At 42.1% G+C, this 27,541-nt stretch overlaps 2 protein-coding genes across 2 annotated transcripts in view; one reads left to right on the top strand and one right to left on the bottom strand.

Annotated features, from left to right (window-relative positions):
• Positions 1–14,675, bottom strand: part of LOC131410145 (phosphatidylinositol 3,4,5-trisphosphate 3-phosphatase TPTE2-like) — a 239,512-nt gene extending 224,837 nt beyond the window's left edge. Inside the window, exons 1-2 of the transcript XR_009221169.1 lie at positions 14,313–14,675; positions 12,619–13,733 (exon numbers count right to left, since the gene is read on the bottom strand). The gene's annotated coding sequence lies outside the window, so the exon portion shown is untranslated. Of the gene's footprint in view, positions 13,734–14,312 lie in introns of the transcript that reaches the window.
• On the top strand, positions 491–5,572 carry LOC131410413 (stomatin-like protein 3). Its single transcript, XM_058548587.1, has 5 exons — positions 491–494; positions 1,226–1,308; positions 2,076–2,210; positions 3,187–3,390; positions 5,287–5,572. The coding sequence occupies exons 1-5, from the start codon at positions 491–493 to the stop codon at positions 5,488–5,490; spliced, it is 630 nt and encodes a 209-aa protein (XP_058404570.1). The 3' UTR covers positions 5,491–5,572.
• Positions 14,676–27,541: the final 12,866 nt, after the last annotated feature.

Below are 27,541 nucleotides of genomic sequence, written 5' to 3'. Positions count from 1 at the left end.
ACAAGCTAGTAATTGGTAGGGCTAGGATTTAACTCTCTCTAGTTCTAAGGGCCATGATCTTAACCAGTGACCTGGCACCAAAAAAGGAAGTAAATTAGGCAGTAATTCTTTTTTTTTTTTTTTTAATTTTATTTATTTTTCCCCCAAAGCCCCAGTAGATAGTTGTATGCCATAGCTGCACATCCTTCTAGTTGCTGTATGTGGGACGCGGCCTCAGCATGGCTGGAGAAGTGGCGCGTCACTGCGCACCCGGGATCCGAACTCGGGCCGCCAGCAGCGGAGCGCGCGCACTTAACCGCTAAGCCACCGGGCCGCCCTAGGCAGTAATTCTCACCACAAGTCTCAGAAAGGTTTAGAGACCAAAAGAAAGAAAGTACCTGAGCAGCATTTTCTGTTGATGCTACCAGCCTTTTGCATGGTACTCAACCTAAAAACTTGTTTCTTCTTTGAAAATACAAACAATAGCACAAAAACTTTCTGGTAAATGGAAATGGGTTGGTGTCCTCATCTTGCTGACATCCCTTGGGGTTCTAATCTTTGTAATTCTTGCTAGAGAGAGCATTCACCAGGGGAATGCTAAGGAGTCATAGGATCCTCAGATGACTTTTCTTCTTCCCCATCCTTCCCCCACCCAGCCCAATCTAAATACTTCTCAACACAGAGGGAAGTAAAAGTGCTTACAATTGCGGAATGCCATTGACTTGAACTAGAACACAGCTATGGAGAAACTGTAAATTCTGCCATACATTGGTTTTAGGGACTCTGAAATCCTGGGAAGATTTTAATTCTAACATTCCTTCAGTACTATTGAAGATGAATGAGAACGTTGACAGCCACTGATATTCAAGGTCAAAAATCTATTATTTAATCTTTTATACAGACAGCTTTAATATAGGGAGACCAATTTTCAAAATATCCTTTTAAATTGTTAAATTCAACACTTGGACAGAAGTAGATTGAGTATTTTAAAAATAAAATCTAAAAATTAAATGTCCAGGATCTTTAGCTTTTTACCAAAAGATTTAAACTCCTAGGGAACCACTTTTCTTTAGTCATTAACTGATGGGAGGAAATAATTTTCCCCAAAGTTATAGGTGTACATATTGAAGATCATCTGAGAAACATCTATAGTCCCATGAGAATGATGTACCATATAGCTAGGAGACAATTTGTTGTTGTTATTTTCAATAGGGTGAAATTTTAATCCACATTTTCTTTTGCATAGGTTTGATCCTGGTCCTGCCCTGCATAGACGTGTTTGTCAAAGTTGATCTCCGAACTGTTACTTGCAACATTCCTCCACAAGAGGTAACACTGGTTAAAGATATGTTACTAGAAATAAAACCGATATCTTTCCCATTACTTGGACAACTGAAATTTAACAGTATGTTTTTAAACTCTAAAGGGGAAGATGAACTGAATCCCCATAGAGACCTGCGTGAGGAGGCCTAGGTGGCTTCTCAAACTACTGGGCTTTGTTTTGCCAAATGAGAATGAAGCCGGGGCAAGGGCCGACTGGCTAGAAGATGTGGAATGACTGGGTAGGAGAAAGCCCAAGAGAGGAGAGACAAGGGATTCAGTTGGCAGAGAAGCTGGGATGGAGGAGGACAGAGCAGATGCTCAGAAGAGACAAATAAATCATTATATGAAAGAGCTGAATTTAATTTGGCAGAGGGCAGTGGTTGGTGACAGTATTGTCCTCTCCATCCCTTCTCAGATTTTTTAGTTATATCGGTATCACTCACCTTTGCCTTAAATTTTTTTTGTGTTTGGATGCAAGAAAGTGGGGTAGTATTGGAGAAACAGCAGATGCTGTACAGGGCCTACCCACATTTGGATTTTAAATAATTCTTTTCAATTCTTAAAGTATTGCAAATAAATGAACAAAAACAGTAACTGGGCAATAGGAGAGAGAAACAGAGTTACTAATAATCATGTCACTCTCTGATAACCAAATGATGCAGCAAGAGGGAAGAAAATGTGAGTAGGACCTATGATGTGGGAGGGCAAAGGAGATGAGAAGAGAGAAAATCAACATTTGTCAGTAAATGTTAATTTTCTTCTTTCTGGTCCAGGAAACTCAATCAAGACTCAACAATGATGTCTGCATGCCGCTGGTGGGAACAGCAGTCCTTACTTTAGGATTCACCCCAGCCATGAGAGAGCTCGGGATGCTCAGTGACCTATCGTGGGCCTTTTCTGGCTCCATGGTAGACAGTTCTAGGCAGGAGAAGGGAGTTCTAGGTTCTGCTCCCACAGTACAACCGGAAATCTCATTTGCTCCAAAGGACCTTGCTGCATTATTTAGAATGATTAATGCAGAGCCTCTATGTAAAGCTAAATTGATTTTTCTTTATATGAATACAGTACACGATCTCTGGTGCCATCTATGTTTTCTAAGAAGCACTGCTGTTCAACAAGTCTGATAAAAACTGAAAACCAAGTGAAGGGAGACATGTGTATGGTGATCGACAAACAAAAATGTACAACCAAAATTTCACAATGTTATAAACTATTAAGACATCAATAAAAATACATATATATATAAGGGGGCCGGCCCCGTGGCGTAGTGGTTAAGTGCCGGTGCTCTGCTGCTGGCGGCCTGGGTTTGGATTCCAGGCGCGCACCGATGCACCGCTTGTCAGGCTGTGCTGTGGGGGCATCCCGTATAAAGTGGAGGAAGATGGGCATGGATGTTAGCCCAGGGCCAGTCTTCCTCAGCAAAAAAAAAAAAAAGAGGAGAATTGGCACGGATGTTAGCTCAGGGCTGATCTTCCTCACACACACACAAATATATATATATATATTAAAAAAACTGAAAACCAAAAATATTTCTAGTATCAGGGAAACAGGGGTTCTATCTCTGTTTAGAAGGGAGAATTCCAGCAGGTTCTACCATGACCTTTTAAAACTAAAGTGCCTGTTCTCACCATGGCTAATCAAGGGCCTCTGCCTATGGGCTATAAGACTTCCCTGACATGAAGTTACGGGGAGAGGTACAGACCACACATGTGTAGGAATTTTGTTATCAACTAGGACAATGTTGTATTCAAGCCAGGACGGATTTTTGGTGACTGAGTTGTCATTAATGCCCTCCTCCTGTGGAGAGGCTCCTGAGCTGGCTGACACTTTGTCTATGGTTGTGAAAGTCATAAACATGTGATTTTCTCTGTACTTGCTCTCCAGATCCTCACCAGAGACTCTGCGACTACTCAAGTGGATGGAGTTGTCTATTACAGAATCTATAGTGCTGTCTCGGCCGTGGCTAATGTCAACGATGTCCACCAAGCTACGTTTCTGCTGGCTCAGACCACTCTAAGAAATGTCTTGGGAACACAGACCTTGTCCCAAATCTTAGCTGGCAGAGAAGAGATCGCCCATAACATCCAGGTAAAGACACCGGGAACTGACAGCCTGCATCTTTAATTCATTCATTTTAGTCCTCAGTGATTATCAAATCTCAGCAGTTCAAAGCATCTCCGTGTGCACACATGTGCACGTGCATGTGCGTGCGTACACACACACACACACACACCCTGCTCTAAACAGATGGGCTTCAGTTTGTGGTTTTGTTTCTTTATAATCACGAGGTTAAATTTAAATATCTGGGTAGGAGGAAGGAGCTCTTGGAATTACGTGCTTTATCCATTTTCTTTGGCATTCAAAATTATGAATTAGCATTGTACACTTTAGCCTTTTCTGAGGAGGTCGGAGACCAGATTTATTTTTAGCTAGGATTACTCCAGAAGAAGCGCAGCCGTGTATGCCTGCGCTTCAGTGGAGTGTGGCAGTTAGAAGAGGATGCGGTTGAGTCAGCACAGGCCTGCCATCCCTGGAAAATCTGACGTCATACCAGCGATATCAACCACAATATTAATATCATCATAATTAAAATGTTGATGAGATTGTAGCAGGGATCCAGCTCACCTCTTGCACACCCTAGTTTATGGACAATTACATTTCTGTATTTTCTTAAATCAATTAAATTTTCATTCTGAGTCTCCCTTCTGTTAGTTAGGAAGGAAATTCACCTTTGGTCCTTCTTGGCATCTCCTCCAGTCCCTAATGTAGCGCAAAGGCTGTAAGGGTTTGTGAGATAATATCAGTTCTGCACGATCACTCTCCGTGTCATTTGTAAGAGCCCTGTGAGTTTGACAACTCAGATGTTTCCCCGGCTGCAGTCGTGTCACTGGTTTCCTGTGAGGTCTCAGGGTCTCCTGGGCTTCTACAGGGAACACAGAAAGGCAAGGGATCACTTGTCCATTGGTAATATCTCTGCCCCCTCCCCTTTGAGGGAAGTGCCCACGTGATCTCACTATTTTGCAAGGCATTCTTTCTCATCCCTCCCTCTCCAGGATAACAAGCAAGAGATCCTCAATGGTTTTAAGCTTTTACAAAGGACAAGAATATCTTTGATTTAGGCTGCTTCTGCTCTAAAAACCGTATCTTGCTACCTTGTTTAAAACTGGCCACAGGGCAGAGGTTAAACGGAGCAAGAAAAATAATATCTCAAGATAATATTTATTGAGTCCTTGCTAGGCACTGATAGATACCTTACATGTGTTACTGCCAAACCTCATGACAGGCCTGAAAGGAAATCTTTAATATTTTTTTATTTTTATTTTTTTATTTATTTTTTCCCCCAAAGCCCCAGTAGATAGTTGTATGTCATAGTTGCACATCCTTCTAGTTGCTGTATGTGGGACGCGGCCTCAGCATGGCCGGAGAAGTGGTGCGTTGGTGTGCGCCCGGGATCCGAACCCGGGCCGCCAGCAGCAGAGCACACGCACTTAACCGCTAAGCCACAGGGCCAGCCCAAAAGGAAACCTTTAATAGGTGAGAAAACTGAGAATCAGGGAGGTTAAGTAACTAGCCGAATAATTCACAGCTGCAAATGGCAGAGCCAAGACAAAATCCAGCTGTCTGAGAAACCCATGCATTGCTGCCTGCTTGATGTCAGCAACAGGAAAACTTGGGGTATTTGCTCAAATCTAGATGGACAGTATATATTTCATTAGGGCTGGTTTTGGAGTGAATCCTGCTGGGAGACCATCCTCTAAAAGATCTATCAAGTTTTGTTACCGAATCCTTCCTGGGATTCACTTCAATTTCAGGAAGTGAGCAATAAGAACTGCTATTCCTTTCCTCAGACTGTCTCACTGCAAATGCTGTAAACACAAAAGAAGAAGGGGAAGAGGCATTTATCCTGCAGTATAAAACATATCAGAGACGTACATCACGTCACCTGTCTTCTGATCAATGTCCTTTCCTTTGACTCGGAAACAGACGATACTTGATGATGCCACCGAGCTGTGGGGGATCCGAGTGGCCCGAGTGGAAATCAAAGATGTCCGGATTCCTGTGCAGTTGCAGAGGTCCATGGCAGCTGAGGCCGAGGCCACCCGGGAAGCAAGGGCCAGGGTAAGGGCTACTCCGTCTACACTGGAGGGCAAGCTGGCTCACCTTGGAGCAGACGAGGATAGAGCTTGAATGGAAAATCAGGCTCCCTTAATTATTTTGATAAGAAAAGTGTTTCTGTTTTACAGTTTTGACTGAGAATTGCCCCCTGATTTAAAAGGTAATGGGCAGCCTAACGTACTTGGAGGAAGCTTGGTAACAGGTCTTGGGTCAAGGGGGCACTCGGCAACTTGCTCAGTGACTTAGCAAGGTGAGTCCCAACTCTGGCTGCACATGAGTTTCCTAGAGAGAATTGAACTCAGCAAACACCAGTTCCCAGGCCTCACCTCAGACTCGGTGAGCAGAGTCCCAGTGGGCCCAGGAACCTGCATTTTTATAAAGCTGGTGATTCTGATGTAGCCAACTTTGTGCTCGTCTTTTGAGCATCTTTGTTCTAATGTGTTAAGTGTACTGGATGAAAAGAGGGATGATTAAGTACAATCCAGGTTAGAATTACAAAATGTAAGCACACCCTGGCCTCGAGTGTTCTTGCATCTGTGGGATCTATAGCCTTCATGTCTATGTGGATGGGTTTCCTGAAGAATCGGAAACCAATTAAGATTAGAAGCCCTTCCTGTACCCTCTTCAGAATCTTACTTGTAAGCCAATGAAGGTTTTCCTCTGCCCTCATTCCTTACGCATCCCTGCTTCATCTGCTAAGCTCCAGTAGCTTCCAAGCAGTGGGCTTGCCCATGATGGATGGGAGGGTGCTTTGCACACAGGCAGTGAGTTCCCATGGATGGGGCAGCTGAGTTCCAAATTCTTCTTGGGCATTCTGAGAACTAGAAGAGGAGCCCAGTACTTAAGAGATTTCCAACAAGCAAGTGTTATCAGGCTGCCACTTGCTGCTACTTGAAATCAAGAGCAGAGAGAACTTGAAACAATGCTTACATTCTAAGAATGAGACTAAGCTGGCAACAGAATAAAATTCAAAACTCTCCTATGATAAGTAAAAATGACAGGAAAAAAGGCAATTAGAGGCCTTGAATTTCAGACTTCTCTGAAAACTAACGCAGCGATGGTGAGGCTCCAAAATGATGAAGAGCATCACTGGGGGGAGGGCCCTGTATTTGACTGGGTTAAAGACAGTGCTTTCATTTTATGCAAAAATGAAGTCTAGGGACTCATAATTCGTAAAATATCTTCCCGCTTCCTGCGACCCCCTCAAAATTCTGTAGTCACATTAGGATGTGAAACTCTTGCCAAAGAAGGAAGGAGATGAAACACGTATGGCAAAGCGGGGCTGGGAGTGAGGTCTCAGTACAGACTCAGAAAAAGAAAGCACTATCACAGTTGTAAACTTTTATTTCTGAACTCTTTCATTTCTGTCGTTTTAGGTCCTTGCAGCAGCAGGAGAAATGAATGCTTCTAAATCTCTGAAGTCAGCCTCCATGGTGCTGGCCGAGTCCCCCATAGCCCTCCAACTGTGTTACCTACAAACCTTAACCACCGTGGCCACAGAGAAGAATTCCACGATTGTGTTTCCTCTGCCCATGAATATACTAGAGGGCATTGGTGGTGTCAGCTATGATAACCACAAGAAGGCTCCCCACAGAGCCTGAGGCCCTCCTGATGCAGCCAGCCTTGGCTTAGGGAGTCTTTCCTGTGAAGAAGCCAGCAGTTAGAAGTGCTGGGAATTTCAGCACTATTCAAGCAGAGTAATCCACAGCTAGAATAGCATCAGCAGGGAAATGCTATAGAGGCTACCAAAAAAAAAAAAAAAAAAAATGAGGGCTGTGTACTACTTTTATTTTTAAGAACATAAACAATTTTGCATTATTCTTGTAATACTCAGTAACCGTCCCTAACTTACAGCAGGAACTTGCTTGCAGCAGGGGGAGGAAATCTTTGGGTGACTGTGACCAAGATCTCAGAATTACTTTTTTAATGGTTTTAAGAAGCTCTCTAGGTAATCTGTGAAGTAACGTAGGTCTCATATTTATGCTAGATATTTGCTTTATAATTCCAAAGTAATTATTTGCTAAATCTCCAATAATTACAAGAAAATCCCACAATGCTTAAAATCATGATTGATTTTGATGTTGAAGGCTAAAGAGGCGCTGAGGCTTCCAGCTGCAAATTTCTCACCAAGCCTGCAGGGCAGATTGCACTCAGCGCTCTTGCTGAGCTGCTCCTGCTGGGAGTGGGGGCCAGTTCTCAGCCTCCAGGCACCTAGTTAGAGGGTGGGGCAGGCACCGTCAGGGGGAAAGCTCCAGCCAGCTTATCTGCTTACAAGTGAGAATGCTTGTCAAAGGTTGAAGTCAGTGGGGACTATCCTTCTGTGGATTTCTTGTGTCACTCTATTTTTAGTCCCAAGAGCCATAAGTAATCAAGAATTGTTTGTAAATGCTGGTCTCCCACTCCAAAAAAAAAAAAACCTGTTAAAAATAAAGAAGCTGTAGAATGTGGATGTGATGTATTTAAAAATTGCTTTGTTAGAGATTAGTTTGTTGCCATGGTGCAATTTTCTTTTGGGATCCATTTTGAGCAATGGGCTAGAATTTTTTTAAGTTATCATTTATTGAATATCTGCTGTGTCACACTGTGCTCAGCCCTTTATGGATGCTAAGAAACATCCTCATTTTACAGATGAGAAAGTGATGTCAAGAGGTTAAATAACTTGTCCAAGATCCCTCAGCTAGGGAGGGTTGGGTTAGGATTTAAAACCAGGTCTGACTCCAAATCCTTGCTCTTAAACATCAAGTTTTACTCTGGGGAGGCTCAGAGTGGGAGGGGATGGAGCCCTTCCATTCCCCTTTTGCCTTCAATACCTATCTTTTAGGTTCTGGAAGTCTGGGCACCCACTATAGTTTCCACTGCGTCCAGGACTGTGAGAGCATGCACACACGTGCGTACACACTCCCCACACACCTCACGCTCCTTTCCACACTCCACACATACTCTCCATGTAACCCCCCACCCTCACATCCCCCCATCTCTGCTCACACCCCCTCCATGTGCTCCCCTTACACACTGTCAAAACATAGACATTATCTGCATATTAATGCACAATGAGGATCACATTACCTTTGGTTTTGCAATCTGTTTTTTTTCATGAAACCATATCATACTTGATATCATTTTTGGACAATCCACAGCTTACGAACTTTTTAGTACATTTCACTGACTATGACTCTAGCATTCATTTTTAACTCACGGAGGTTCATATTTTTTCCTTATAGGCTCAATACTTGCATTCTAACAAGAACTGAGGACAGACAGAAACCTATCTTAGCTCATCCACGTCAGTACAATCTGAGTCCACGAAGTCACACCATGTAGACTCAACTGGTGACCATACATCTTATAAACAGTGGTGGAGAGACTTACCACAGACTAGGGCATCTCTGGCATTGCGGGCCCCCTGAGGAGGGAGCCCTACTAGTACAGGGACATTTTGCTGGCTCACTGCAAAAATCTCTTCCTAGCCTGTTCCAGAATTCCACAATTATTCCTTCTTTTGATTTCAGTGATTGCACTAAAAATGCACATCTTTTCTGTCATCATACAGCAAACTCTAAACTAGTGGTTCTCCCTGGAGGTCATCATTCTCTCACTCACTGGAAGCTTTTTTTCAAAAAGCACAGCCCGCTCGCATCCCTGTGGGGTGAGAATGCGGGTGTGAAAGCTATACCAGAATCTCTGGGGCTGGGGCAAGTAAAGTGTGAAACCTCTCCAGGAGATTCAAATTACTGCACCCCTTCCAGCATTCAGCCTCATTAATTCTTTAGCATTATAATAGGTCATTTATTATATTAGTTACTAAAGGCTGACTAAAGAAGGTTCCTTTGAAGGTAAGTGTATTTGGGGGCAAAGGGACTGTAGAAGAATCAGGAAAGGTCAGAGCTCTCCTGGAATGTGAATGCCAAGAACGGTATTCTAAATACAATCAGCTCTGCCCCAGAACAAGGCTGAAGTTTTGTTTCTCTTGAGGGGGGCAGTGGGGAGCTGGAAGGGAGCGCAAGATGAGATGGAGAAACAATTGACAACCTGTCTTGGAGAGAGGGAAGTGTCCAATCTCTTTGAGGTACAGTCCGGGACCACAGCCATCCCCACCAAGATTTAAGCCAGCGCAGAGAACACCCCGCAGGTGGTTTTCCTGTTCTAGCAACAGACTTGCTCTCCACTGACCATACTGCTGAAGCAGCTGAAGACTCCAGCTGTCCCAGCACTGCCCCTTAGTTGCTGGGGCAATACAATTTCTGGTGGTTGCCGGCATCACACACACTGTTCACTAAGTGTATTTGGCTGTGCCCAACCTTGGAGAACGGGGATCCTTGAGAGGTGATCTCTTTCCAGAGTCTGAAAAGGGAAATGGTAGAGGGAGGGGCAAAACCCCCCTTTTGTCCTTACTGTAATCCTCATTTACCTAATCAGCCTCCCAACCTCTCTCTCTGTCTCTCTCTCAATCCCTCTTTCACACAACCCCTTGATATTAGAATAGGTAGGCTATCAGCCCTTTCTCCTCCTGTCCGGATTTCCCTTACACAAAACTGCAATGATCTGGCTGGCAAAGTCTGGCCCTTAATGTTCTCAAGGTGGAAATAAAGCAATTTACACAGCCCTTTATAAAGACAATTGCCTGGCTTGTAAGGTTATTGTCTTGCCATAAAATCCCATTTTTAAATGTCAGAAGCTCTCTTCATTCCTTCTGGAATATTCTAATTATCCCTTACCCCCAGTTCCATGGAAAATATAAACATCATATAGTCATAAAGGCAAAAAAGAAAAGCATTTTAATAATTTTCAAAATACTGTGCATTCCTAAAAAACTAAACTAAATTATTTTTATTCTTGGGACATAGGCAAGATAACCATTGTATTTTGAGCTATATTCATTTTTTTTCCAACATGAAGAAGTGAAATGACTCCTGTGTTTTTGCTTCTTTTAGATTGGGCAGATACAGAGATGGCATTGATTCTATTTACAAAGTAGAAGGTTCCTCAGAACTCTGTTGATAACTCCTCATTAGCATGGGATTTTTCTGTTTTTTAAGGACCATCATTTAACATCTAACACGGAATTCAGAGATGAAAGGTTCCAAAGAATGGAATCAACACGGCTCATATCTTGCCAAACCACCTGCTGTAGTCAACACAATTTGAAAATTAAAAGGTGTTGTAGACTTTTTTTTTTTGGTGAGGAAGATTGGCCCTAAACTAATGTCTGTGCCAATCTTCCTCTCTTTTGTATGTGGGATGCCACCACAGCATGGCTTGATGAGCGGTGTGTAGGTCAGCGACCGGGATCCAAACCCATGAACCCCAGGCCACTGAAGTGGAGCATGCGAACTTAACCACTCTGCCACCAGGTCAGCCCCTAGACTTTTTTTCAGGACAAAACTTGCCTTTTTTCCTTCTCAGAGGTATGGCCCAGGGGAATATACTTTTATGTGTTAATATACAGCATCCTTGTTTTGGGTCTGTGAATGGGTATTGTTGACACAAATAATCCATAACCAATCCATAAATCAAAATTAGGATGACTTTCTTATGAGCCAAATTTGAGGACCATCTAGCCCGGGAGAGTCCTTTCACAAAGGAATGGAGCACTCCAAAGAAGTGGGGGGTACAGAGTGGTTATATACCATCAAAGAGCATGTATCACATAAGACTGCAATATCCCTTTTACAATAGTCGCGACATTGCCCTGTTGGCACAGCGATTGACGGACACAGCAGGTATCAGGTCTGCTGTGTCCATGGGCGCAGCAGGTAGCAGGTCTGTTGTCTCAAGTTGGGTGGTCACAGGGTGAGCACAGCAATCAAATCCTAGCCTAGAGAGAAATGCTTATCCTTAAGGAAATGCCAACGTGGGGGATGTTGCATCCTTATCTTAAGGGCATTTGTTCTTGCCTTTGGGACATGTTAATTGCTTAAAGCAGATATACAATGCATGTTCAAAGGCCACAGGCCCTTTTGGAAAAACAAGGTCAGGCCGAATTAGTTTGACAAAAATGGCTTCCTCATATGCTCCAATATATCCTATTGCTTGCCATTTATTTACTGGTATCATGGCCTTCTACTCTCAGGCTGGATGTGTTGGTGGAAGTGGACCACTAGCAGCAGACGCAGCAGTAACAGCAAATGTCCAAACAAACTAGTTACTGTTGGTACATCTGTGAATTCTACAAGGTTCCATATTGACCTCAGTGTTCCCAGGACCTCAGTGTTCCCAATATACACAGACAAGTTTAGTACTGTCTTGAGTTAGCTTTGTTTAATGCTCTTTGTTAGGAAACCATGCTGGTCAGTTGGGGCAAGCTTCCAGGTCCAGGAGGGAGGGTGGGCTGATCCTTTCATGGAACCTGCCATTTCTCATTTATTGAGTTTCTGAAGACAAAAAATCTCTCTCAACCTATGAATAGTGATGAAGTGCATGAACTGGGAACCTGTTTTAGTTTGGGTTCCCTCAAAAGCCTGCCATGAGACAAGGATTGGGTGTAAGCAATTTTTTTGAGAGCCTATTCCAGGAAGTACTCTGAGGGAATGAAGTGAGCTAGGGAAGGGAGGAAGGCAAATACAAGTTTTGTTAATAAATAATTTACTGCCGTGGGCCACTGGGGTTCATTCCCACTGAGGACGCTCTAAGAAACTTGTAGAACACATCTCAGAATTATCTCATTAAAGGACAAGGAAGCGGTGATATATCCACCAAATCCTATTCCTCATTGGTTGAAAATGTCTGAAAAAATTGTGAATGAGTTTGAACTATTAGTGGATGTTTCACCTAGCCCATTTATCCAGGCGAGCTTTGTCTTTCATTGTCCATTGTTATTTTATAAGTCTAAGTTGTAGAAAATAGATAGTAATGCAGATAATTCTTATCCATAGACATGCAGTGAATACAATTGACTATTACCTGTGGATATTGACCAGTTTTGCTTCTATCTGTAAATTCATCTCAGCATTGTTTGTCTTCACATATACGAGTGGTGCTTTGAATTCTCCTTTGAACCGGTTGGAACATCTTATTAGTTACCTCATCACACAGTGATTTAAATAAAATTTTTGACACTTGTTCATTTTATTTTTGTATGAAAGTCATGATTTTACCTTTTTTTTGGGAAAATTATCCTTTAAAAAGAGTAACACCCTAGGGCATTGACTCCCTGACAGTTAGCACAGCCAGAGAAAGCCCCAGGAGAGACACAGGAAGCCTTTGGTATTTACAGGCACTATCTGCAAGTGATCTTTTGGGTAGGTCAAAGGGATGAGTGGGGACCAACAATGTCTGCAGTAGAGACTTAGCAAAACTTTTAAAAAGAGCACCTTTCCTACTTCCCAAGGCCAGCACTCATGTCTGCTTTGCACCTCCTTTCAAGGATCTCTTTTTAGTAAAGTCACCTTGGATTATGGAATAAGAGATTATGATTTTTCAGATGTCTTTCATAGCCATATTCATTTACTTTATCAAAAGCAGAAAATCTTTTATGACATAAAGTCTCCAGAAGGTAAGAACCTTATAAACCAGGTTGTTATTCTCATCACTATTGTATCCCTAGCACCCTGAACAGAGTCTGGTACACAGTGGGTGCTCAATAAGTAAGTATTCTTCTGGACACTGTGACATAGGGTGCTCTCTACCAAGGTTAATTGGAAAGTTTTGACTTTTTCTTTGAAAAAGGGAAGTAGAACTCCTCAAAATGGGAAAGTGGTATGAAATGGCACATTCGAAGCCTCATACTAGTACATTCTGTATCACATGTGGTCTCCTGACAATAGAATAATAGGCCACTGAATATTCAGACTTCATCTGATTGACAGAGATGTTTAGAAAGGCACTGTATGGTTAAAATAAGCAGTGAGATTCATAGTCATCACCACTGGAAGGGAGAGATGCTGGCAAGCCACTTCTCTGAGCATTCTATGGCTTCTACATGATATCTCCCAATTCTATGAGAGTAGAACAGTCCTGAGAGAATTACTTAGTTTCCCTAGAAAAACTTAGTTCACCTTAATCTGTTCCATCCGCTGGGGTACCAATGCTAAAAACTACACTTCCGAGACCCCTTTGCAGCTACCGTTACAGATGTTTATGAAATTCATCCCATGAAATGCACAGGTGTGTGGCTTGAGTTTCGAACTGAATTAAGTGGGAGAGAGGCAGCGGCATGGGACACATCCATTTTGCTAGTGATGATCTGGCAGCAGAGCATGGTCCGGCATCCAGTAATTTTGGTGGTCACTTCTTCATCCCCAGATAGCAGCTAAGGCAGTGTATTGCCGCAGCTAGAACCGGCAGTAGCAGCAATTGCAGTAGTTAGGCTAGAGAGGCTGCAGTAACAAATGAATTTCAGCGGCTTCGCACAAAGAAGTTTATTTCTTTCTCATATAACAGTCCTGCAGGGAGGGGCTCAGTAGGCTAGCTTTCCTCCATATGACCTTTCAAGGACTCATCTCAGCATGTAAAAACGTTTCATACCTCCATGCTCCTTCCCTGGACTGGAATTTCCATGCCAAGGATTACCTTGAAGGTCCACGTCTTCTTTTCCTTCATTATCTTCTCTTACCTCCTATTTGTACCTCTCTCTCCCTTGGAGATAGCAAGCATTTCCATGATTTCAATGGTATCTTCTATGCATATGATTAATTATTTTCTATTTCTCTTAAACTCTAGATATAAATTTCCCACTTTTAATAATTGAACTTTGTATCTTACTTCAAACCAGCTCATTTCCTGTTGTATTGCTCTGAGTGGAGGATGGTTACATTTACTGGGTATACCTTTTACTAACCAGGGCATACAATATATGCTGTTTACTTCCATACTAATTGGGGTAATTAAAGCTAACTGGTGCAATAGTAAAACACCACTATCTTAGTGAATTAAAACAAGAAAGATTTATTTCTCACCATTATGAAGTTCGATTTGGGCCAGGTGACTCTCCACTCTCTTGTAGCAACTCCATCTGGAACAAACAGCTTTAAAGGCTGTTATGTTGGGAGGAGAGGGATGGAGGAGCACATGTCACTCCCATTCATGGTCCATTACCCAGAACTGGTCACATAATTCCAACCTAACTGCAAGGGAGGCTGGGGAATGGAGAGAGGCATGTGAAATATTTGATGATCACTGACTTTGTGTCATACTTATTTCCCTAAATCAGATTAAGCCTGCTCTGGGCCCCCACCTATCTTTCTTCCATAGGATCATTCAAAAATTCCAAGCTTCTGAAGCCCCAAAGTGGGGTTCCTTCATCCCTGGTTGTCACAATTTTTACCGTGCTCCTCTGGGGATTCCATGTTGTTGAGCACTGGTCCCCAGGGTGTGATTGCTGGGCTGTGCTGCTCCTGGTGGGCCCCGAGCCTTCATGGAAGTCCTCCCTACTGGCTGCTGACTCAGCATCATGCAGCCATTCCTCCATGTAAAGGCTGTGTACACAATTGGGACCCTGGTCTTTGCCCTTCTGCCCCATGTAGTCTCTATTATTGCAAAAAGCTCAAAATTGCAGTCAGGTTCAGCATTTCTGCTTTCCTAACATGGCATTCCTCTCTATCCCTTCCCTTTCCGGGATCATTAAGATTGATATCTGAGAAGAGAGCCTGGTGGGGTTAAGAAAAGGAGATGTTAAAAGCAATTAGTATTATTCCTAATAACTCACTCAACACATATTAATTAATGGCATCACTCACCCAGTCACCTAAGCTTAACTTGGTATCATCTTCGACCTTTTCCTTTATCTAGCTTTCCTTTCGCAGTGTCCTATTGATTTGGCCTCCAAAACATCTCAATGTTCTTTGCCCTTCCTTTTCTATCCTCTCACCTTTATTACCTCATACACTAATAGGCATCGAACTTTTTTTCTGACTTCATTTTCCTCTTTTCCAAATTGTCTTGTATATTGTTTTAGTTCATAAAAATACTATTTTCTAACCATTAAACCTTTTGTAAAACTATTTAAATATACCTAAAAGTAGAAAGAATACTATATTGAACTCTCATGTACCCATCACCCAGCTTCAAAAGTTAGAAAATTTTGCCTATTTGTTTCATCTACAAAAACATTCCCCCATTTTTTTTTCCTGGAGTATTTAAAAGAGATTTTCAGACATTATATCATTTAAACCAGTGTGTAACTCTAACCAGCAATAACTATGTGTTATGTAATATTATCTAATACTTAGTTCAGGGGCCGGTCCGGTGGCGCAAGCGGTTAAGTGCGCGCACTCTGCTGCAGCAGCCCGGGGTTCGCTGGTTCGGATCCCAGCGAGCACCGATGCACCGTTTGTCAGGCCATGCTGTGGCGGCATCCCATATAAAGAAGAGGAAGATGGGCACGATGTTAGCCCAGGGCCAGGCTTCCTCAGCAAAACAAGAGGATGATTGGCAGATGTTAGCTCAGGGCAGATCTTCCTCAAAAAAAAAAAAAAAATAATAATAATACTTAGTTCATGTTAAAATGTCCCCAATTGCCTCAAAAGTATCTTTTTTCATGTGGGTTGCTAGAGTAAGAATCCAAAGTTCTCACAAAGAAGGCGTTTGTTTCATAGGCCTCTTAAGTTTCACCTAATCTACAACATTTCCCACTCCTGGTTTCTCTCTTTGCCATTTATTTGTTGAGGAAACTAGGTCATTTGCCTTTAGAATTTCCTCTTTCTGAATTTTGATGATGTATAACATGTTTCTCTATCCCTCGCATTTCCTGTAAACTGGTTAATTAGATCGGGCAGCTTGAATCCATTCAGTTTCAGTTTCGACAAGAGCTTGCGTTGCTGGGCTCCTCCCCTTGCATCACATTGGGGCACACACAGTGTCTGGTGTCTCACTTTAAGCGATGTTAATTGAGTCACCAGTTGTAAAGTTCCCCATCAATATTTCTCATAACATTTTCAGTATCTATTTTGCCTTGACACATTATTCTGAGTTGCAAATGGTATTTTTTTTCCCAATTCAATCTTTCTCCATTAGCTGAAAATCTTTTATAAAGAAGAACTGTCTCTCATCAAACTATTTGGTCATTCAACAAAAAATTGAGAGTCTACCATACACCTGATCACTACTAAGCTCAAAAAACAATTTTTTACATTGACCACACTCCTTGGTCTTAGCCTGTGACCTCAAGCTGTTCAACGTCCAGCCACAAACTTCCTTCCTATCTCATCTTTCATGTCTAATTAATACATCTAATTGATAAGCTGCTCAAAACTGATCAGACAGCTTATAAGTTAAGCCTGCTTTCTGGGTTCTCTTTGTCCAAACCCAACCCATCCTTCAATCCCAATTCTCCCTGAAGTCTTGCTCAGTATACCTGCAGCCCTCTTCATTGTCTCCAGGGCACTTACATGTTCTGGTTATTTACTGACATCTCACGCAACTGCTACTTATTCCCTGAGGTCTTCTAGAGCTCTTCACATGCTAAGTCTTGCTTCCTCAACTGGACTCTAAGCTCCTTGAGGCCTCTCAGTGGACTCAATCTTATTCATTTAAAGGTAACATATCCCTCCCTGATGTGTAAAATGTAGATAACATGGATCTTCTAAATTCAGTATTGAATCAATATGGTAGGTTGCCAACATGTGGAATCCAAATAGTGCTGATAAACATCATGAAATGTCAGAAAGACAATGAGGCTCTACGAAAACAAACAACAGAAGCACCTCCTCACATTTTTTTTTTTCTTTTTAATGAGAGGTGCAGCTTGTAGTTAACAGGAAGAAATGTAATTGAGTAGAGGTTTGAAGATAACACAGCGTTTCATCTGGAGAATTTTTGTGAAATTTTATTTCTGTGAATCCAGCGTAATACAGGGCCCACACTCCTTCCATGAAATCTCCCTGGATTTTATGAGGTCAATAAAATATCCTAAATTTCTCTAAGCCAGAATGTCTTGGTCTTCTCTAGAAGTCTGTCAAAATACAATCTATTTCCTGATCAAATAGCATATAACGCCATTTATTCCCTCTTTCTAATATGCGTGAAATACCTAAGAAATAAAAGCTTTCTGAAATCAGCTCACAAAATCGTTGAGCCAACCCTGTGGCTTCTTCTGTGTCTTGTCTTTTTATTGTTGCTTAAGGAAATGGTAATATCTTTAGACATCTTCCTTTCAATAAGAAAATCAGGATTGCTCGACTGGTGCTGGGAAACCTGGAATCTGGGAAATCATGAGATGAAATTCCAGAAGCTTCATTTACCAATGTTACAGAAGAACGTAAACTTGCCCTCACTCTTACAGGGGTGGGGCCCTACCTCAGCCTTCATCTCTGAACCTGTGGGCTCGATAAATCATCAACAAAAATGCATGGCACTCAAAGCTGAGGCTACTCTAGTCCCAGGAAGGAGAACACAAGCCTGAAATGTTTCCAGAAGCGTTTCCATCATTTTTTTTTTTTTTTACCTATCAAGATAGAAATTTTTCGGCCAACAAAATTTTTGCTCGCTTGCAACTTTGTAATATCTCTGTCAGAGAAAGAAAAAAACCCTTTTCAGTACTCTAAATCACAAAAGAAAAATGTTAATTGGATGCTATCCCTGTCAATCATCTTAGGTATAAAAGAGCGAGGCAGGCACCTCTAGAGAGAGAAGCACAGGCCACATTATGCTCAGGAAGCACGTCTCTGTGCTAATATTTATTTGTCTGTCCCTCCGTGTAGTGGCAGGGACAGGAATGGGGGTATAGGGATGGTCTCCATTCTTTTTGGAGCTTTAAGTTAAAGAAGAAAGCCAGCTCACTCACAGACTGTGGAGAAAACAGCAATTCCAGGAAATACGATTACTAATTAATGTTAGTTTGGGTAGAAATTCAAATTGGGTTGAAAATCCCTTACGACTGTCTCTTGGATATTTGGACCTTTCATTATTGCCTTATAAAAAGTACTTACTAATTAATTAGGAAGTGTGGCAAGAGAGCCCCCCTGTTCATTGGCCAAAAATTCATTCACTTCAGATTTCCCCTGAAACATTTGAAAAGGCCTATCCGGCCACCTGCTCCTCCCTGAGTCTTGTTCCTCTGCTCACAACTCCTAGAGGACCTGCCACGGCCCGACTGATGGCCCAGTGGACAAACCTTGGGGCCCAGCCCCCCAGCAGGCCTCAGAGCACCTTCTGAGGCCTGGAGGCGCAAGCGCCCTCGAGGGCTGTGAGGCCGCTCGCTCGGAGCAGGTCTGACAAGGCAGTGGGAAAAGCCCCTCAGGCTGGCAGGCTGAAGAGACCCTCGGGCACCCAGAGAGCCTGCCTGACCCTTACCTGAGAAGTTATGCGCCCAACTCTTCTCTCGGGGAAGCGACGGAGGAGCAACTCAGTTTCCTCAAATGAAGCCCGCTAACTGCCGCCCACGAGCCAGGAGACGGCGTCCATCTGGCCCCGCCCCTGCGTTGACTCCGCCCCTGCCTTGGCCCCGCCTCCAGCGTTGGCCCCGCCCCCAGGGCGCGCTGCGCAAGGGCTCCCCGCGGAGATCCCTCCCGTGGTTCATTCACTCTCTCAAATGGTTGTTGAGTACCAGCCGCGTGTTGAACTCCAGATGCTGGGGACAGGGCAGTGTGTGGGATAGACAGTGTCCTCAGTGTGAAAAGTGCTGGGATGGAGACAGGAAGGGACAAGGAAAGTCTTGCGGAGAAACACTTCTTTCAGAATAAAAGGAAGGAAAGAAGGGGTGGGATATAAGTCTCATTGAAGGTTTCTGGATGGAAAGCTCCCATTTGATGGCTCCTGGTTCCTCTGTGAAGTGGGGGCTCCAGCCCATCAGCTGGGGGAACAAAATTTTGAGGAAAGTGGAGATATGTGAAATAATCTTGAGTAGGATGGAAGAGAGGGTTGACTAAGAAAACTATGATGTAAACTCTGCAAGACAGGAAGCTTCCTGTGCTGGGGTTCACAAGGGCTAAGTACAGTACATAGCACATGGAAGGTGCTTAATATGAATGGAATGAATGAAGTAGTGAATGAATAAATGATTTTGGTGTTGGAGCAGATCACTAGTTGTGACCATTAGTTCCTGATAGCACCAGTATCCTCATGTGTGTGATTTTATCTAATAAGGCTGAATCACTTACTAGAGGGCAGATCTGGAAGAGGCAGGGTTGAGATTTTGCCAGGCGGGAATGATGAAAAGGAAATGGAGTGAAGATGTCTGGGATGTCATTTCAGTGATGGACCTTGAAATCAACCAGAGAGGGAGGAAATGAAGAAAAGAGAGGTTGCTAATGGTTAGAGAGTAGGTGGAAAGGTTGATGGATCGAAGATCCTGACAAAGTTGAAGAATTGGCATATTAAGGACACAGGCTAGAAGGACTGGAGGTTGAGGTCAAAGGGTAGGATATCAGAATATTATTTCAGAAGGCAGAGCTGTTCCTGGAAGTAAGGTCTAGGCCTTTCCATAGCTGAGTTAAGAGCTCTGAGATGAGAAAGTCTATTGAGAGTCTAGGTTATTGGATGGTCCAATCACATGGAAGTTAGGATCTCCCAGAAATTTCCATCCTGCACTGGAATGCAGTGCATCCACATCCCACTCCTTCCCCTCTCCCAGAGCCTCCACAGAATTTGCATCCACCCTTCAATCGAAGTTTGAGAGCCTAAAGGGGCAGCGAAGTGGCTCTGAGCCAGCAGACAGCAGCAGGGCAGTGAGAGAAGTATGTGGTAGATATCTGTTTCGTTTGTTTTTAACACCCAGCCTTCGTTCTCCCATCTGGAAACACTATCTCTATTGTTCTCTGGGAATTAACTACCATTCTTCAGTCTCAGTCTATGTGCAGATATTATAGTTTTCCCCACCGCATCCCTACGCCGGGGGTGGGTATGTGACTCAGGCCTGGCAAAAGAGATGAGCATGTGACTCAACTGGAGCCGCTAAGGCACAGTGAGACTTGCACATGGACCCTTGTGAATAAGGCACCATAGTTTCAGCTGCACTTGAACCTGGGAGGGTATTGCCCTGAACTTGCTGGCAGCCATCCTGCCACCATATAAAGTCTGCGAATAAAGCCAGTACAGAAGACAGAGAGCCAAGAAATGGAGAGATGCTGAATCCTAATGGTGTCAGTTGAGCCCTGTGTCAGTGCTTCTGCTTAAAGCCAGTCCTGATCCAGGCTTTTCAGTCACATGAGTCAATATATTCCCTTTTGTGTTTAGGCCATTGAATTGTACTTTATATCGCTTATATTCAGATTTTTCCTCATAATACCAGGGGGGTTCTCCATCCCTGGTTCCTGCTTCTGAGCTAGTTCATTAAATGTATATTAACTTCTCTGTGCCTCAGTTTCTTTTTCTGTTAAAGGGGATGAATGATACATAGAATTGTAAGATTAAATGGATGATAAATTTAAAAACATGAATCTGTTCTACAACATCGAGATGCAAAAAAATCACATTAATTTTTCTGAATTAAATTAAATCTGGCTCTTTACCCCCATTTACTGTGGTAAGAAAACACCCAATATCAGTCATTCTTTGGGCCCTTCTTTTTTAGCATGATATACACTGCTTTTAAAAAAACTAAAGAAAGAGCATCTGGTCTTCAGCTCGTCGTGGTTGTCACTAGTGTTTTCAAATTCACACAAGATACTGAGTTCTAGGATTCAGGAATGAGAAATTTGATTCTCAGGAATTCCCAAAACCATAAGTTATTTTACAGTTTTATAACATTTTATTTACATATTTTTAATAAATAAAAAGTTAAGTTTATTAATGTTTTTAAGAAAATGTGGCCTATAAGAAATATTCAAACACTGCAAAATGACTCTGTAAGCATTATTGAAGAACATTTGAATAACAACTTTTGGTGTTCTGGCAAAGTTAACGGTGCTATATGAAATCATAGGTGATATGTCAAAACTGCAAAATTAAAGACGGTTTCTTTCCAAAACTTGTTTCTTGGAAAATCATTTTTAGGATTTGTGTAGTGTATACTGTGTTTAAACTTAGTAATTTTTATTTTATTTTCAGGAATAACTGATTGTTGACAGATAGGGCCATGAACACACACTCAACATGGCGACAGCTACACAGGAGTGGTTAGATCGTGACCCCTTTACAGTAAGGAGATAGAGCACGAGTCCCTACACAGGGAAATTATCCACCCCCACCTCACCCCCCTAGTTCTTGGCAGCTCAGACTTTGTCCCGCATTGAGGCATTGCCATGGGTCCTACACTTGCATGATAATCTGCCTTTCTCCAGTCCCCAAAAGAAAGAAGGAACAAGACCCTGCGACTCGGGGACAACAGCCACAAGTTCCTGAACTGCCTCTCAGTCTCCCTAATAAAACCCAAACTGGTTCTTGTGACGCGGGCAGGCTAATTTAGGCTCTGGCTTCCAGTGCCCGTGGAAATTCCAGATGACAGGTCTCCAAGAGAAGAGGTCTTTCCTTGCCTGGGTCCCTGCCCTAAGCCGAAGACTCATATTCAATTCTCAGTGTTAGTAACTGCTATGAAGGCTGGCGCTCCAGTGAGCCCAGCGAGAAAATCTAGTCCCCAACAGCTGGGCTCTGGGCTCCCTGTTCGCACTCCACACCCAAGATGTCAGCCCATTCATGCGTTTTGGTTGCCCTGATGGTAGGTGTGGAAAGTAGGGCTTGGTATTGTCTAACTCCAAGGAGCCCTATTCCTGTTGTATTCTGTGTCAGCGGCAACTCCTGGAACACAACTCTTTTTGAAAAACAATCGATTCCAAAGATGTACAAAACTGTGAGTGCTAGGTGTGAGTCCAAAGTATGTTTTTGTAGGTAAATAGTTCCTCATCCCCCCTCTGTTACTTGGCTAACGAGTTTGGTGTTTCCCTGAAACCTTCTACTTTCCCCATGGGCAGGAGGAGTAGGGGACAGGGGAAACAGTGCTGGAAGCAGAGCGAGAGTAGGGCTTCCCTCCAGGATGGGCCCCAACTTCATTTGGGATAAGTCAGTTACTAGCTCCCTTGTGTGTGCAAATCCTGATCGCCTCTTCCCCTGTTTGTCTCCAGAGATAAGCCAACACCTGCGAGTCAGGTATGCCTTGCTGTGTGACTCCATAAGCCCTTTTAAGACATTACCTCTCTGGGTAAAAAGTTTTGGGGCCATGGGCAAATGGGGGACAAATCATTGGATTTGGGTTCTTTGGTCCTGGCTTTTCCATCTTTTAGGTGACAGCCTCTCTGAATTTCAAACTGTGAGAATCAAACAAAATGATGGATGTGCAATATTGTTAAAGATATTATTAAGAGCAGACATTATTCATCTTGCTAGCCATAAGGTTTGGCTCTCTCTATAGGAACTGAAGATTGCTGCTGTAGTCCTGAGATCTGAGAGCTAGAGCAGAGGAGTATGGGTCCAGAGCTACGTGCCCCTAAGTTGTACACCTCTCTAGGCCCAAAGATAAGTGATGTACAGGATCCCGTGGTTCCTTTACTACGTCTACATGCTAACCCCCACGTCATCTTTGCCTCCTTCTTTTGGTGTCTCCAACTCCTTTGATATCTTTTCCGCCCAGCTTTATTGAGATATGGACATATAACATTGTATCAGTTTAAGGTGTACACAGTGATGATTTGATACACGTATGTATTGTGAAATGATTGCCACAATAAGGTGAGTTAACACATCTATTACCTCATATAACTACTATTTTTTTGTGGTGATAACATTTAAAATCTACTCTATTAGCAAATGTCAAGTATATAATACAGTATTGTTAACTATAGTCACCATGCTGTACATTAGATCCCCAGAACTCATTCATCTTGTAACTGGAAGTTTGTACCCTTTGACCCACATCTCCCCCTTTCCTGCACCCCCCTAGCCTCTGGCAACCACCATTCCACTTTGTTTCCATGAGTTGAGGTTTTTTTTAGAGTTCACATACAAGTGAGATTATACAGTATTTGTCTTTCTCTGTCTGACTGATTTCATTTAGCATAATACCCTAAAGCTCCATCCAGGTTGCTGCAAATGAAAGGTTTTCCTTCTTTTCATGGCTGAATAATATTCCATTGTGTGTGTATATATATATATATATATATATATATATATATATATATATATATATATACACCACAACTTCTTTATCCATTCATCCATCCATGGAGACTTTGGCTGTTTCCATGTCTTCGTTATTGTGAATAACACTGCAGTGAACATGGGAGGGCAAATACTTCTTCAAGGTGGTGATTCCAATTCCTTAAGATATGTACCGAGAAGTGGAATTGCTGGATCATATGGTAGTTTTATGTTTAATTTCTTGAGGAACTTTCATACTGGTTCCTATAGTGGCCGCACCAATTTACACTCCAACCAACAGCACAAAGTTTCCCTTTTCTCCACATCCTTGCTAACACTCCTTATCTTTTGTCTTTTTTTATAATACAACATCCTAACAGATATGAGGTGATATTTCATTGTGGTTTTGATTTGCATTTCCCTGATGATTCGTGATGCCGAGCATCTTTTCATATACTTGCTGGCCATTTGTATCTTCTTTGGAAAAATGTCTATTCAGGTCTTCTGCCCACTTTTAATCAGATTATTAGTCTTTTTCCTACTGAGTCATATGAGTTTCTTAAGTATTTTGGATATTAACCCCTTATCTGATATGTATGGTTTGCAAATATTTTCTCCCGTTCTGCAGGGTGCCTCTTCATTTTGTGGATTGTATCTTTTGTTGTATGGAAGCTTTTCTGTTTGATGTAGTCCCACTTGCTTGTTTTTGCTTATGTTGCTTGTGTTTTTGGTGTCATATCCAAAAAATCATTGCCAAGATCAGTGTGGAGGAGCTTTTTCCATATGTTTTGTTCTGGGCGTATTATGGTTTCAGGTCTTACATTTAAGTCTTTAATCCATTTTGAGTTAGTTTTCATGAGTGGTGTAAGATATGGGTCCAACTTCATTCTTTTGCATGTGGATCCCCAGTTTTCTGTTGCCCTTTTTCTAACATCTTAAACGGGATGCTTAGCTCATTAATTTTCCATCTTTATTCTTTTCTAATCCCAGCATCTGAAGAAATAGGTTCGCCTCTCAATATCACTTTATCTACTGTGTTGGAGGACCCCAAGACCACTCTCGAGTTCAATAATTAGCTTGAAGGACTCACAGAACTCACAAATGCTGTTACACTCATGGTTATGGTTTACTACATTGAAAGGATATAGAATACAATCACCAAAGGGAAAAGGCTTATGGGACAGAGTCCAGGAGGTTACCAGGCACAGCTTCCAGTTTTCCTCTCTCTGTGGAGTTGTGTGGACTTACAAAGCTTAATTCTCCCGGCAATGATGTGTGACAACATGTACAAAGTACTTCCAACCGGTGAAGCTCATCCGAACTTCAGTGGATTTTATTGGGGGTCAGACACATAGGCTTGGAGCCCTCATGTGACTGATGTTAACTACTCAGTTTCTAGTCCCTCCCAGAGGTCAAACCCATACAGCATGACCGAGGGCCCCAGGTGAACGAAAACAGGTGTTTACCATAAATCACATTATTTGCGTAAACTGTCTGACACGGCCCAAGGCCCCAGGTATACAGATGCTCTTATCAGGCAGGATATTCCAAGGCTCATTGGTTATCCCCTGGGAGATTTCTTTGGAATGTACAAAGTTTGAACATCCTAAATCTGCTGAGTTAAACCTTTCCTACTCACATTTTATGAGTTAGATTTATAGTTCTACTTTTAAATTTTATTTATTTCCGAATCTATAGACTATATATTTTTACATTTAAAAAATAAGTATATATTTATAATATATACTAATACAATTACTAATATACTATACTACACTATATACTATATACTAATCTACACCTTGCTTTTTTCACTTGAAGTTGTTCCATATCTGTAAAAACAAAAAGAATTTTTTCATTCTTTTTGATGGCTGCACTTTATTAGCCAATTTTCTATTGATAGATGTTAGGAGGTTTTTTTTTCTTTCAATTTTTGCTATTTCAAATAAGACTGAAATTAATAACCATATATGTATATTTTTACTCATGTTCTAATATATTTGTAAGATATATCCCTAAAAGTAAAATTATTGGATAAAATTGTATGTTCGTCTCTAATACTGATAGATATTGCCTATCAAAATAAAGTGTTTTCCACAAAGGTTTCACCAACTTTTAGAGTCTCCTTCTAGCAATGTGAGCGAGTGCCTGCTTCCTCATGCTCTTGCTAAGTCAGTGTATTATAAAACGTATTTATGTTTGTCAATACTGTAGGAGTGATACCTTTGTAGCATTACTTTTCTTTCACTCATCATGTGTAAGGTTGAGCATCTTTTCACATGTGTGAGTCACTTTTATTCTCTTTCAATGAACTGTTTTCACATACGCTTCGTCTAGATTTCTGGTGGCTGATTGATCTTTTTCTTGTTGATCTGAGGGAGCTTTTTCATATCAGTGATATCAGCCATCCATATGTATTGTGAATTGAAAATATTTTTCCCCATTTTTTGTTGACTTTTTTATTTATGTTGGGTTTTGCTACACATTTTTTTGGGGTTTATATGGTTGAATTGATCAATCTTTTAGTTTTTTTTGAGTTTTTTTGTTATATTGTACTCTATAAAACCTTCTCTACTCTAAAATTATGAAAATATCCTCTCAGGGTTTCTTTTACTAATTTTATCATTTTCTTTTAAAAATTTAAATCTTTGATCTGGAATGTGTTTTGATATAAGATGTAAAGTAGAGCTGAACTCATTTTTGGTCCAAATAGCTACCCAGATATCCCAACACCATCTATTAAGTAATCCATCTATTTTTCACTAACTGGAAAAGCCACCTTTACATTGTATAAAGTGACACATGTATCAGGTCTATTTATAGACCTTCTGTTCTGTTTTGGTTGGTCAGTCTCTCATCATGTGTCAGGACCACACTGGAGCTTTTTTATGGTTGGGGGGATGCAGATGAGGAAGACTGATGTTGACTTCGGGGTGCACAATTTTGGTTGAGGTATAACAACATACAGAGAAGTGCACAAATCACGAGTATAAAGCTCAATGAGCTTTCATATTGTGAATATACAGTAGAGTATGTACTCAGTACTCGTAACCAGCACTCAGATCAAGAAGCAGAGCATTACCAGGACCTAGAAGCTCCCGTCTAGTCACTTCCCTTGTGAAGGTAACCATTATCCTGGATTAATTCTGACTTCTTTTTTTTTTTATAAGGAAGATTGGCTCTGAGCTAACAACTGCTGCCAATCCTCCTCTTTTTTGCTGAGGAAGACCGGCCCTGGGCTAACATCTGTGCCCATCTTCCTCCACTTTATATGGGACGCCACCACAGCATGGCTTGACAAGCAGGGCGTTGGTGTGGGCCTGGGATCCGAACCTGCAAACCACAGGCCACCACAGCACAGCGCACGCACCACCGGGCTGCCCCCATATTCTGACTTGTAATAGCGTAATTAGTTACACCAATTTTAAAATTATGTGAGTTGAAATATTCAGTTTCTGCACATCCTTCTAGTTGCTGTATGTGGGACACGGCCTCAGTATGGCTGGAGAAGCAGTGCGTTGGTGTGCGCCCAGAGTCCGAACCCAGGCCGCCAGCAGCAGAGCGCGCGCACCCCACCGCTAAGCCACAGGGCCGGCCCGGTAATTTTTATTTCGTTTCTCAATAGTTTCGTGCTAACATACAGAAATACAACTGATTTTCTTTTATAATTTGATGAGTCATGCAATTATCCTTCTAGCTGCAAATATTGGATTCATAACAATAATAATATATTTATTTATTTGTGTTATCTAGTAGTACAAAACAAATCCAAAATACTGATGAATAGCAACATTCACATTGGGTTTGGGGCATTCATTCTTTTTTTTTTTTTGTGAGTAAGATCAGCCCTGAGCTAACATCCATGCTAATCCTCCTCTTTTTGCTGAGGAAGACCTGCTCTGGGTTAACATCTATTGCCAATCCTCCTCCTTTTTTTTTTTCCCCCAAAGCCCCAGTAGATAGTTGTATGTCATAGTTGCACAGCCTTCTAGTTGCTGTATGTGGGACGTGGCCTCAGCATGGCCGGAGAAGCAGTGTGTCGGTGTGCACCTGGGATCCGAACCCGGGCTGCCAGTAGCGGAGCACGCGCACTTAACCGCTAAGCCACGGGGCCAGCCCAGCCCTTTCCTTTTTAATGAGAAGATCCAATGCTGGCAAATATGGCATGAAAATTAAACCT

The sequence above is a fragment of the Diceros bicornis genome, chromosome 9, assembly GCF_020826845.1.
Source record: "Diceros bicornis minor isolate mBicDic1 chromosome 9, mDicBic1.mat.cur, whole genome shotgun sequence".
In the NCBI taxonomy this organism is placed as follows: domain Eukaryota; kingdom Metazoa; phylum Chordata; class Mammalia; order Perissodactyla; family Rhinocerotidae; genus Diceros; species Diceros bicornis.
This window is presented reverse-complemented; position numbering and strand designations above follow the sequence as displayed.